Below are 13,073 nucleotides of genomic sequence, written 5' to 3' on the forward strand. Positions count from 1 at the left end.
CGTTATAAAAAAATCAATTTTATTCAAATGTTCACCAATACAAAAACAATGGAGCATCTTCACAACTTCAAATATTTTTTTCCCGTTCTTAGCTCATTTTCCTATAGTGGTTGTGTGTGTGTGTGTGTGTGTGTGTGTGTGTACAGCTGCAGGGATGTAGCCATCCAAGATATATTCTGTGGGTCTTGTCAGTAGACGCATTTCAAATGAAAACTACGGTAGGTGCTTTTTGAGATGGTCTGAGGACAATGAACATGCCAACACATTTATAAGGAATGCGATAAGGAAAAATTAAGAGAAAACATCTGTAAACCCGATATACCAAATAAATAACCCTGTAAAAAAGATTACATCCGTGTTGTAGTTAAGGAACCTTTTATAGGTTCCTTGGTTGTAGTTATGCATACTCTAAAGTCCACTTAACATACCGTCATTCAACTGGAAGCCAGATTTCACACCTTACAGACTTTAAATAAAAGTTTGATTGCTGCACGACTCTTCCCATAAAGTGTGTTGGCATGTATACAAATAAAATAGGACCAATAGACCTAATCTGGCAACAATGGTCCACGGTCTCATCTCAGAATTATTTCTTCATAGTCAAACAATGACTACTATTTACACAATAGCACACCGACACAGTCAGCACCTGCTAACAAAGAGGGGAGGGGAAAAAACCCGACATGACCTGAACAACTTGTGCAGTTGTGAGAATGAGTAGAATCTGCAGTTACAGTTTGTACTGATATAGACACGTCGCTTCGTTTGGGGTGACATAATTGTGCTACACTATTATACACGATGTATGAAAAGAAAAAAAAACAGTTGATCTTCATTCAGTGGTTGTTTTGCTTATTTCGCCAGTCCGATCTTCTTAGCTTCAGTTTCATAAATGAGTAACCTCCACATCTTCACTATGAAGACTTCAGCTTCTTCATCAAGAACCTAAAGCAGGAGACAAAAGGAAGGTTTACTGAGCTACACATGAACAAGGTGTGATGTTTTTTTTACATCTCATGTCTTTTCATAGCTTCACTATCGCTGCCTAATTAAAAGGTGCTCTAAGCGATGTCACGCGTTTTTTAGGCTACATTTTTGTCACATACAGCAAACATCTCCTCACTATCCGTGAGCTACCTGTCCCATGAACACACTGTAAAAAAACGCAGTCTCTGTAGACAGCCCAGGCTCCATAAACGGCAACAAAAACAAACTGTGCCAACCTGCACCACGAAACACAAACGGTGTCCCAGCCAATAACTGACAAGAAGGATTTGGGGGTGGGGGTTGGGGGGGGGGTTAGTGTGAGAAGGGAGGGGGAGGGGACGGGATGAGGAGGAGGGAGGGGCGAGCTAGCCTTGGTTTTGTTTGACAATACTTTGAACGTCAACAAGAAGTGACGTCACCCAACATCGCTTAGAGCACCTTTAAGGCATGAAATGCTCAAAAATAAAGACAATAGCAAATCTGTAGGTCATAGTTTCTTTTAAAAGACCTTGTTTTCGTCAATACGATTTAGGGCTGTAACTATCAATTTTGGAATTGTTAACTGATTCATCCATTGATTATTTCCCTGTAAGGTCAAACGAATACTGGAATTTCCCCATTATAATTTGTCAGAGCCTTATATTGCATATTCAAATGTCTGGTTTTGTCTGACCAAGTGTAAAAAAAAAAAAAAAACTAAAATATTCAGTTTAATATCATATGGCAAAGAAAAGTTGCACATTCTCACATTTAAGACGAATGTTTGGGATTATAGCTTGAATGACTGAAACAATTAAATGAATTTAAAAAAATAGTTGCTAATTAATTGTCTGAGTTAAAAAGGTAAGCACCCACAGACTTTCCTTTTCATCATTTGATGATGACAAAAAAACATTTCAATGTTAGAACTAATCTAACTGCTACCATGACATTGACATAGTCAACAAGAACATAAAATAAAGACAGCAAGCAGTGTGAGGAACTAACTCATCCGTTACATTACTCACCATAGCAACATCATCCAAGATACTCTGTGGCATACTGTGAGCCATCACCTGGGAAAGACAAAAACATCAGGATCATCTCATGTTTTTCTCTTTCCTGTCAAGTCAACTGTACAAAACATCATATGATCAATACCTTGGAGCAGACAAAGTCCACTAACGTCGCCTCTTCTTCTCCAATGTACTCAATAATCTTTTTATTGATCCAGGGTCGAACACGCCGTTCCATTAAAGTCTAAACAGGACAATAGATGAAGGCACAGGTTTTGTGTTAGAAGTGGTGTTAAAATCTGCTTCCACTTCCAAATGACTTAAATACGCAAATGAAAAAAAATCAAGAGGTAGAAGTGAATAAATCTCTAATGACTTCTTCTGCAGCCGGTTTTGTAAAAAAAAAATAATAAATAAAAATAAAAAGTAACTTCTCAGGAAGTCAGCAGTTTATGAATACACTCATCGTGGTCTTTATTAAACCACGTCACTGTGCGGCTTCTCCTGAAGGCCAACTTTGTAAAACATAATGTACTTTTAGTTAACATGTCTGCTTAAAAACAGATTATTAAGACAAATTCAATGAAATACAACACATTCTTCCTTCTCTCCTCACCGTGTCAACCATAGCCCAGTCCAGCGGGTAGGAGAACAGCTCAGGTTTTGCTGTGGGAATTTTTTCAATCAGGCTCTTGATGTGTTTACGCTTCTCCTCGGTGTTGTCCCCTTTTATGCTGGAGAGCCCGGCCCCGTCCACCCCGAGGCTCTTGTCATCATCGTAATCCAGGGGCACCAGCTTCCTCTTGCGAGGCTGTTCGTCAGCCTCTTCGTCATCAAACTTGTCGAAGACGCTGTCCACGGGCAGCTTCTTCCTCTTACCTGTGTTGGGCTGACTGGGGCTTCCTGAGGCACCTGGAGAGGACAAGGAGCTTCATGAATACAGTTTTTATTTGCAAATCATAAAGTTAACTTTAATTACGCAGCTGGAATTACTTGTCTGCAGTGACTATTTTGCCAGTATCTGTTTCAATAAAAAAGGGAAAAAAACTTAACGGAAGTAAAACAACTAGCATTCACTCACAGTTATGTTAGTTATATCTTATGAATCTTTGACTTTTGTAATGTTCCAGGAGATTTCTGTGATTGACCACATTTACTTTGTAAATGTGTGCCGTTTCTGACTCTTGAAAATGTCTCACTATTTTGGTTATTGAACATTGTAACAAAATCTAGGGCTACACCATTACATTGAATACTTTATAAACAGAACGACTAAATCTGTTTTAAAAAGGGAAATCTGCCAATATTTTGGTAATTTAATTTCACATGTTCCTTATTCATTTTTTGAGCGGTTGACTGTGTCAGCATACCACTGCTGTATACAAAGTAACAATGGACATTATATCTCAATAACTGTCCTGTGAGTAGGGCTGCAACAGATGATTATTTTCATAATCGATGAATCTGCCCGTTATTTTCTCGAGTAATCAATTGGCCTTTTTTTCAAATAAAATGTCGGTTAATAAATACAAATGCTGTTGCAATTTACTTCCAACTGCTCATTTTGCAGACCATTTAAAAGAATAGAAAACGAGAAATAGAAAATACTCATTTAAAAAGCTAGAACGAGTGACTGTTTGGTAGCGTTACAAAAGTTAATTCATTGACAATCAAAATTGTTGCAGATTACATTTCGGTCAATTGACTGACAAATAGCTTTAGCTCTCCATGCCTGTCCAGGTTACAGTGAGGACATTTCTTTTAGACTCACCCAGTTTGAGACTGAGGCCGATCTTTGGCCGGTGTTCCTCCTGCGGCAGAGCCTCAGGGGGAGAGTTTTCGTGGGGGATGATGATGCCACAGGGCGACTCGTCCCCGGGTGTGTTGGGGGACGCGTTGCCACTGGCAGATGACACTGAGGGTGCTGCTGTGATGGGCCGCATCGTGGGCTTCAAGCACGGTTTTGAGTCAGGGTTATCTTCGTCATTGTCATCTTCCTCACCCTCCTCCACCTCGTCGTCTGAGTGGACAGGCCGTGCGCGGGGTTCTGATCTCTCCGGTTCCTGTCGGCACTCCCGGTGGTCTCGTGAACCCCTGTGGCGTTCCCGTACCTCCTCGGGCTCCGGCTCTTGGATGATGGGTGGTTGTCTCAGACGCTCCTCCTCTTCCTCCTCCATCTGGACCAATAAGAGGCAGATATGCAGAAGATTAACACCCAATTAGTGTTTTACAGAAAAGAAGGTCAGCAGACAATGAAAGCTGGACACCACAGATGTGCAGAAATGCAGAGACACTCCAATCATAAAGTGACCTTCACAAAGACAGCAGACATGCCCACTCCCTACAGATATAAAAGGCAAACACACAAACATTATTATTATTATTATAATAAATAAACATACCCTGCGTAGCTCTGCGTCTGGGTTTGGATGTCCCTCGTCTAACAGCCTCTGTCTGATCTCCTCCAGCTCCTCCTTCTCTCTCTTCCTGTCACGCTCGTCCGCCTCCATCTCCTTCTCTCGGTCTCTGAGACGCTTCTGCAGTGCACTGCCCCTAGGGGTCACACCAAAAATAACAGCCTTCAGAACAATAGCCATAGCTGCAGTACTGCATCGGCTACTATAAGTCAGATCTGGGTCACACAGCATCTGCTGTGACTTTTTACTATGATTTTACGTATTTAGGTGGAACAATAAAATGAATACCTAAAAAAGGTTAAGTCTTCATATGTTTAGTTAAACATAATTTTTGACAGTTTGAATTGGTTGTCATAAACGTCACACATGTGCAAATTCCAAGTATGTTGGCATATCAGTGACTGCGTGTCAGATACAAATCCTATTTACAAAAGGCACATGTGTGCTTTTATTTTTGATTGACAATCTACTTGGCCTAGGTAAACACAGCACTGTAGCATATTTGTTTTAATGTTGCTCACCTGTAGTACTTGGGGTCATCTCTGTCATCATCATAGTCTTCAAGAAACTCTTTTAACCGTTTGCCCTCTTTCACCTAAAGACACACAGGATCACGCTATTTCTTTGGGATAAAAAAAATGTCTGCTATTTCTGCTGACAAATTGTATTGTCTGACTTATTAAATTAAAATCAGTTCATATGAAATTATGCTCATATGAACACAAAAGAAAATAACACATCAAAGGCTTCATCTTGTCAACAAATTACATACACATTTAACAATGCTTTTCATTTTGCATTGACACTAATAACTTCCACGTCCAAGTTGTAAGTTAAACTCAAATACATGAGTAGTACTACACGTCTGTAGTGGAATTAACAGTGAACAATGAAATTTGATAAATTTAAGGTTAAACATTGGTAATATTCTGGCTTGTTAAATGCAGACAATGTGTACATTAAGTGTTCACAGTAAAGTAGGACACCTCGATGAACATCAGTGGTCAATCAATGTGCTCTCACCGTTTCTCGTCTGCGCTCATCTTCCCTCTCGGCCTCTTTGGCGTAATCCCGTGCCTTCTTCCGCTCCCTGAGCTCCCAGTTTTTTAGACGCTGTCATCCAACAGTATCAGATAAGCCACAATCAAATACAATCATGTTCAATCACATCGAGCTAAAAGAGTAATACATGTTATTTTACTACAAGTGCGCCTGTGATAAAGAGACCCAGAAAAGTGATGCTTAAAGAATCCAGGATTGCCTCATTTGGACATCACCTGCAATTCATCTCCCAGTTAATCTTTTATCTTGGGGGTTCCTAATCATTTTATACATCAACATTTAGAAAGGAGCAGTGACTTCGGACACTGCCCAGGTAACCTCCCAGCCTTCCCTACCTCCTGATAGGCTGCTTCCTTGTCTCTGAGTTTTCTCTCCAGCTTCCTGCGTTCATAAGCCTCCTCTTCATCCTCTTGGTCTCGTTTTTTTTCTCTGTCTCGGTCTCGACTCACTTCCCTGCAAAAACAAAAATGTAAAAATATATTATCCTTGAATATACTGTAGATTGGAACCAAGTTTTAAGATTAAGTCGGAGAAGAGATAGCAAGATGTCAATTTTCAAAACCAAGAGCAGTGCAGATGGCTCAGCTTACATATTTTCTTTCCAGGTTCATAGTAAGGCTAAGATTCATCGTACAATCTGGCTTGCCTCAAAATTGGTATTGTGTAGTCTGACATAAGACTGCAACCAATTTATTATCAGACCCATGACGCAGTGTGTCGCACTCTGCAACATGGGTCCTGCAACATTGCTGTTATCGCAGTGTATAGGCCCCTAGACACTAATGGTCCTAAACACTTTCCATGCTGCGATTGGTTTCCATCAATTTCAATGTAAATCATCAGTTTATCTCCCAGCTCTGATGTGTTTGAAATCTGTGACTTGAGGTTTTTCCTTCACCTGGATCGGCTGCGTTCGGGGCTCTTGTCACGGCTTCTGTCTCGGTCCCAGTCTCTGTCTCGCTCTCGTTCTCTGGTCCTTCGGTCGCGGTCTTTGTCTCTCTCCCGTTCCCGCTCCCTTTCCCTCTCCCGTTCCTTTTCTCGTTCCTTCTCCCTCTCGTGGTCCCGCCGCTCTCTTTCCCGCTCTCGCTCTTTTTCCCGCTCCCTCCGTTCCCGCTCAAACTCCAGCCGCTCCTTCTCCCTCTTGTCCTTCTCTTCTTCTAGTTTCTGCAGAGCAAAACACAGACAGGTTCAGCCAATACCAAACAAGACCCAACGAGTCAGTCAATTTTCTACTGTGCACAGATCAAGTGGTTTCCAGATTTTTAAAGGTTTCATACGCGAACATGCCCTATACTAATCAGTGCAAGAACACAGAAAAGCTGGAATCGTAACTGGGAAAACCTGGAAGGATCAAAAAGCTCTCCCTCACAACAGACCGCTTCATCATTCATCTAAAGCAATACAGTGTACTTTGCTGCTTTAGACTTGTAGTATTAACTACAGTTTAGCAAGAATATAACTGGAAACCACTTTAATGGTCAAAAACATCTGTGGAACATGTTCAACTTGAGGCATTCATAACGAGAAAAAGGCGCTGCAAAAGACAATGCTTTTTCTCTCCTTAAGAGTCCTCCTCTCAGAACAAGGAAAACAAAAACAGAAAACAGGCGTCAGTCGTTTGTTGAACTAGTTGTTTGTGACTTACAGGTGTTGAACTATGGATTCAGCCCTTCGCTGCCCCTACAAGCCTTTTAAGTTAGGCCTGGGAGGAAAGCAGGTCACACGGTATACAAGGGAAAAACGTTATGGGATTCTGTCTTGCTTAATCATCATTATCATCAAAACAACAACAACCTTTATTGCAATGAGTAACATGGCATTCGGTAATCAAGAAATGAACATAATGAACATCAGTTATTTCTGCACAGATAAATGAAATTGTAGAAGCGGTCTTACCCTTGCAGAAGTCTTCAGCAGCTCTTCACGACTCATTACAAACAAACGCATACACGCATCCCAATTCTGCCTTTATGGGCATTACACACAAGGCTTTGAGTGTAATGTGTTTATAGTTCAAATAGAATCTGACACAGAATGACAGTACTGAATACAAAGAAACAAAATACTAAGCTTGGGAGTAATTCCATTACTTTTAGGGCACTTATTATACCGAGTAATGTACAGTAAGTGCGACAATAAAATTAACTCAATTTCATGTAAAATGCTTAACTACATCAGTATGCATATGCATCCACAGGCTGGCAGCTGGTCTTCAGCAAGAAACAGACTAATCTAAAAGCCTTGGGTGTAATGCAACTCAAGAGAAGGAAACGTATGACACGAGAAAGAAGATAGGAAACTTAAGCAATAATTTTAGAACTTTATTAGCTGAGGTTAAATATCATTACGTATTATTTATGTGCCTTGACTCAAGCACAAATCATGGCAAGTGTCCAATTTTACATCAGTTGTGTGTCTTTTTACTTACCTCTGTAGAGTGTCTACCAGGGCTTGCTAAATAAATACTTGACCCAAAATTATTTAAACATAATTGCTATTTTAACAGTCAGATTTTATTAATTGTTGCAGCAGCTGTTTCAGCAGAATTTGTTTTATAAATTATAATTCTTAAAAATCAGAGCAATACATTGGAAAAGGGAAGTAAGAAACAGTACTGGTATTTGACTTCAAAATATATTTTGTTCTGATACAACATTGTCAAATCCTCTAATTGTGCAGTTCTGCTCTTTTCAGTTTATGATTTAATCTTTTGACCGGTTGCAGGACTTTGGTTTTGGTAAAATTTCCTCTTTTTCTTAGATAAAGTAGAAAACATGGGACTTTGTACTTGGGTTTAATCCTGTACAGTTTTGAAATAGACACACAAACTCACTGATCTGTCTTGCAGAGGAGAAAAGGCAGAGAGAGTAAGACACTAGTGAAGGGTAAGAGTTGGAGAAGAGAAGTCACACAATAACACAAACAGAGAGCACGTACCTTGTCAGTCTTCAGATCAGCGTGCTGCTGTGAAGAGGGCGCCCCCCACACTAGCATAATAAAAGCTACAGCCAAAGTCACTGCAGTGGTTATTGACAAGAGTTCTTGTGCTTTGACATGAACACCATTAAAACAGACCATCATTTACAGAGGACTCGCACAGGTTCACCGACTCAAACTTTCAGGGCACCACCAATAATGTCACAAAATGAAGGTCAAAGGTTTGGGAGGAACTTTTGCATTGTCAAATGGCTGGCTGAATAGAGAGCATCATAAGCTTTGACCAACACACATAGAAGTGCAGTACAGTTGCCCCTATGCAAGTCTTCAAGAGGGGGACGCCCAGTATATGTATATAGTAAATAAAGGCTGATACTTACATCCTATCCTCGCAACTTTTTCCAAAGCTCTGAGATTCATCTTGCTTTAGTCACCATATGATCACTATCATAATGGTGGGGTTTAATGAATAGATTAGCTTTTAAGTAACTTTACATCGTCTCCATGCATTTTTGTGTGATGAATGAAGAATGGATCTATAATAGTCACACCTATAATTTCACTACGCAGGTGTCAAATCAGGCCTGAGAAAGGTGACAAAAATACTAGCTGTCTGCCTACTTGTGGTGTTTGAACATTGAACATGAAACATTTCATATAATATGGGGCAAATTAAGATGTTTGGTGGTATAGATTTTAAGGAGTGCCAATTTGTTAACGTAGTATGCATGTTACTGAGATCAAGAAAAGCTTGGTAAATGTGTTGACTATATGTGCAAGCTCTAGGAGTGAACTATGTAAGGAAGCTGCTGTCCAAAACCTGTAATGTCAACTACAAGATCAAAGGAGCCACTTTACCTTGTGAGTGTCTCGGAATTTACTAATTTCTCTGGAAATCAGGTCTCTCTTGTCGTCCTCCATATCAATAGCATTAATGTCGTCCTAAAGAAAAAGAAACACCAATGAAAAAGTCAAATAACACTTCACATTTTAAGTTTCAAGAGTACAAGTCAGAGAGGAGTAAACATTGTTTATATACCTCTTCTTTTTTCTCCTTTTTTCTCTTTCGTCTCTGGGAGTCCTCATCCTGGGATGGCGCGTTGAGTTCGGCAGCATATTCCCTCATCAATCCATCAATAGCTCCTTTGATAATCTGATCCTTCTTCTTTGTCTCCTCATCTAGAACCTCATCCTCATCATTTCCACCATCTTCAGCCTTATTATTCTGCCAGTACAGAAAAACATCCTAGTTCAGTTTCACAGCAATAAATAACCATTTATTTGAATCGCTTAACAAATCTAAGATGTGGGCAGCGATTCAGAGATCTGGAATGAGGCTAAATCAATTCCTGAGGCAATGAATACAGGCATTGATCACCAGTAATTCCCTAAAACGGAATTATACCCCATTCACAGTGTTTTTCTTGGCCTTCCACTCGTCCAGCTGAGCTTTAGTCTTGGCATCCACCTTCACCAACAGATTTTTTTCTCCAATCTGCAGGTCATGGAGCAGCCGCAGTGCTCGCAATGTGGACTCTGGTTCCTTGTACTCACAAAACCCAAAGGCTGCAACAGATATAGAAATGGAAATAGACATGATGACAGGTTTATCTATAGTCATGTATAGTTTGATGGGATAACAATAGAAATGAACTGAGTAATTTCTGATTGGTTTTATGTGTGAATCACGCCATGGATGGATACATTTACTGACCTAATGAAGCTTGATGTGTGTATTATGAATTACCTTGAAGCTTGCCAGAGGCTCCTTGGACTCTCTTCCAGCTCAGAACAATTCCACATTTCTGTAACATGAGCACAAAGAGAAGATTCACAACTAAAGTAGAAGTGAATTAAAAATCCAACAAAAATGCTACAGCACAGGATTCACAGTTTCAACAGGTTGCCGACACAATTTGATAATCAATGATATCCATGAGAGAGAGAGAGAGAGAGATAGAGAGATAGATAGATAGATAGATAGATAGATAGATAGATAGATATATTTTGTTACAAAAAAGGCATTTGTTATTTGATTTGTGTTGTGATCAATAAGATAACTACATCGATTAGAAACCAACCATGGAGGTGGTAGATTTGACTCCTTGAAAAAAGGATTTTAGCATAAAATGTGTGTAATTTTAGAGAACTCTTGGATGCAATTACCATGCCTAGAAGACTGTTCTTTTTGGATTGCATAAATATTCCATAACTGTGTGACCCGAGTGCATGTAATATTTACAAATCCTGTCCTTTTCCTTACCGCGAGCAGCTGTCTGATCAGCATGTCTGAAGCTTTCTCTGATATGTTCCCCACAAACACTGTGGTAGTAGGGCCGCTGTTCTCATTGTTGTCTCTGACTCGCAGTATTTCCTTTTTATGAATTGCAGGCTTACTGATCACTTGCACAGAAGGCAGCATTACTGCAGAAGTGGGGGTCATGATGCCCATGTGAACTGGGATCATTGGAGCTCCTGCAACAGCAATAGGAATTGTGCATTAGCAACTAGAGACAAATCAGTCTGGAATTAAATACTTTGTTTGAAAGTAGCTGTATAATATTTGTAGATTATTGTAACTTCCAACACTGTAGGTGTCTCTATAATCTAAGAGGCTGAAGGCTGCTAGTAAAACATACTAAAAATAGTATGTTTAACACTGTGTTCAACACTGCAGTAGATAAAGTGAAAGAGGCTATCATATACATTTATGGTGGGACAGGTGGTTGCTTACCAGAGGGGAAGCCAGCAAATTGAGGGGGCATCCCAGGAGGGGGCAACAGCGGCCGGTTTAAATGAGGAGGGAAGGACATTCTGGGTGTGAATCGGACCAACCTGATGAAGGAACAGTAATGCCCATTAGCAGTCTATCTATACTTAATGTATGAGACTCACACTTGGATAAAGTCCTCCAAACAATGTAAATTTAAAATTAGAAATACGTTTCAAACATATGCAAGTGTTAGCTTATTTTCGTTAAAAGGACACTGATGAAAACACTGCCATGTTGTGTCGGTAGTTTGGCATAACAAATCGGGCATACATTTATGACACTTGCTATCCAGCTGTAACGCTACTTGAAGTTAGCTTTGCTCAGTTGAGTACGCCCGCTAACGTAATAGCATTAAGCCCCATCGTTGATGTATTCATATTTTGATTTATCGCGACGCATTATGTTGTAGCTAGCTAAGTAACTCAACCCTAATTTAAGTTACCGAAAAAATAGCAGTTAATCACGCTACCGTAGTGATTATTTTGTTTTTTTTCCAGGATGGGGAAGGCATGTCCCGCCCTACTCTGCCTCTTATTGTCTTACCCTGACATTCTTACCCTAACCCTAACCAATGACACTACTCTTGCCAAAACCCACCAGGGCAAGCAGCGGGTACTAGCCAATCAGAAGGAGAGTAGGGAGGGTCATGCCTTCCGATGCCTTCGTTATCCTAGGAAAAAAAAATTGGCCTACCGTACCCGGCACAACTAAATTAGAGTAAGCTAACATTAGCCAGAGTTGGTATTACTTGACAAGCAAAACTCACTTTAGCTGGCTCAATATGAGTTCGGAATAAACGTGAAAATGTCCATATATACATACCCAGAAATAGAGGGGGATAAAACCGCTTTCAGAAGGTGATAAATTATGAAATTCTTTGTAACGTCCCGAATGTTGGATTAGCACGCTGGCTAGTCACGGGCCTTCAAACACACTTACGCAAGAGCTCTACGTACCAGACTGCAAGCGCGCTTGTTTTATGTATCGGGACGTGTCCGCTGGACGGAGATGGAAATTGTTAGTACTACTTGTTCTCCTCCTAGAAGTATATTATTACTTGATGTAAAGCGCTTTGAGGTGCACTCTGTGTATGAAAGGCGTTATACAAATAAAGCTTATTATTATTATTATTATTATTATTATTATTATTATTATTATTATTATTACTTCTAACAATAAAAAACACCAAACCTAATGTGTGCATAATTAATACTACTAATAATAAGAAGAATGAATACTACTACCACTACTAATAATTTCGTATTGTACTACTGTAGTTGTACAATTTGTGTTTTGCGTTGTAACTACTATAATATGTTACCTACTAATTGTATAGGAGTTTCTCCAAAAAAGTATTGCAATTTCAAGCTTTCGGTTTTACTTTAAAACCATTATTATGCAGGTAGAGATCCTCTACAAAGAGAGTAACGATAGAGAGATAGATCGGGACGTTGCAGCTGGACGGAGTTGGAAAATGTTAGTACACAACAATAAAAACAGCTAATGTTTACTACCACTACTATTAATAATTTGGTATTGTAGTATGACATTAATATGTTACCTAACAGGTTCCTCCAAAAAGTGTTGCAATTTCAAGCTTTACTTGAAAACCATCATGCAGGTAGAAGCGTCAGGAACCATGGTCAGGAAGAGCAAAACACCAAACAGCTCATAAATACAAAGTGTTTCAATTGACGTTACCTATTTATTGATTCATTGATTGAAGGCCCAGGGTGTTCAACAACTTTTACCTTTAATCCTAATATATCTGTAAGATATTTTCATTTTGATGTAATCACATCATTCGTCCAGATATATTTATTCGTACATTATTACGCTGAAGAACGTTAAAGCGGTTGGTTACCATGGTGTTTTTGTTGTAGGTAGAGACAGCTGTGCCGC

At 39.7% G+C, this 13,073-nt stretch overlaps 1 protein-coding gene across 2 annotated transcripts; it reads right to left on the bottom strand.

Moving 5' to 3' along the window:
* Positions 1–2: 2 nt before the first annotated feature.
* Positions 3–12,140, bottom strand: rbm25b (RNA binding motif protein 25b). Of its 2 annotated transcripts, none has more exons than XM_031322499.2 (17): positions 11,994–12,140; positions 11,133–11,233; positions 10,662–10,873; positions 10,146–10,203; positions 9,813–9,964; positions 9,438–9,623; positions 9,257–9,340; positions 6,360–6,625; positions 5,797–5,914; positions 5,423–5,512; positions 4,921–4,994; positions 4,385–4,535; positions 3,754–4,159; positions 2,599–2,894; positions 2,128–2,226; positions 1,995–2,042; positions 3–945 (listed from the first exon to the last, which is right to left on the bottom strand). In XM_031322499.2, exons 2-17 carry the CDS (start codon positions 11,209–11,211, stop codon positions 853–855), a joined length of 2,412 nt encoding a protein of 803 aa, XP_031178359.1. In that variant the 5' UTR covers positions 11,212–11,233; positions 11,994–12,140; the 3' UTR covers positions 3–852. The 2 variants fall into 2 exon arrangements, with proteins under 2 accessions (XP_031178359.1, XP_031178358.1); XM_031322498.2 differs by having other exon boundaries at positions 9,804–9,964.
* Positions 12,141–13,073: the final 933 nt, after the last annotated feature.

Source organism: Sander lucioperca, chromosome 19 (genome assembly GCF_008315115.2).
Source record: "Sander lucioperca isolate FBNREF2018 chromosome 19, SLUC_FBN_1.2, whole genome shotgun sequence".
NCBI lineage: Eukaryota > Metazoa > Chordata > Actinopteri > Perciformes > Percidae > Sander > Sander lucioperca.

Excerpts from the sequence above, each read along its gene's own strand:
- rbm25b (XM_031322498.2), bottom strand. The coding sequence starts at position 11,211 with ATGTCCTTCCCTCCTCATTTAAACCGGCCGCTGTTGCCCCCTCCTGGG. Across the intron at positions 4,995-5,422 it reads ATGAGCGCAGACGAGAAACG|GTGAAAGAGGGCAAACGGTT; the intron begins GTGAGAGCACAT and ends GTGTGTCTTTAG. Across the intron at positions 2,227-2,598 it reads ACTGGGCTATGGTTGACACG|ACTTTAATGGAACGGCGTGT; the intron begins GTGAGGAGAGAA and ends TGTCCTGTTTAG.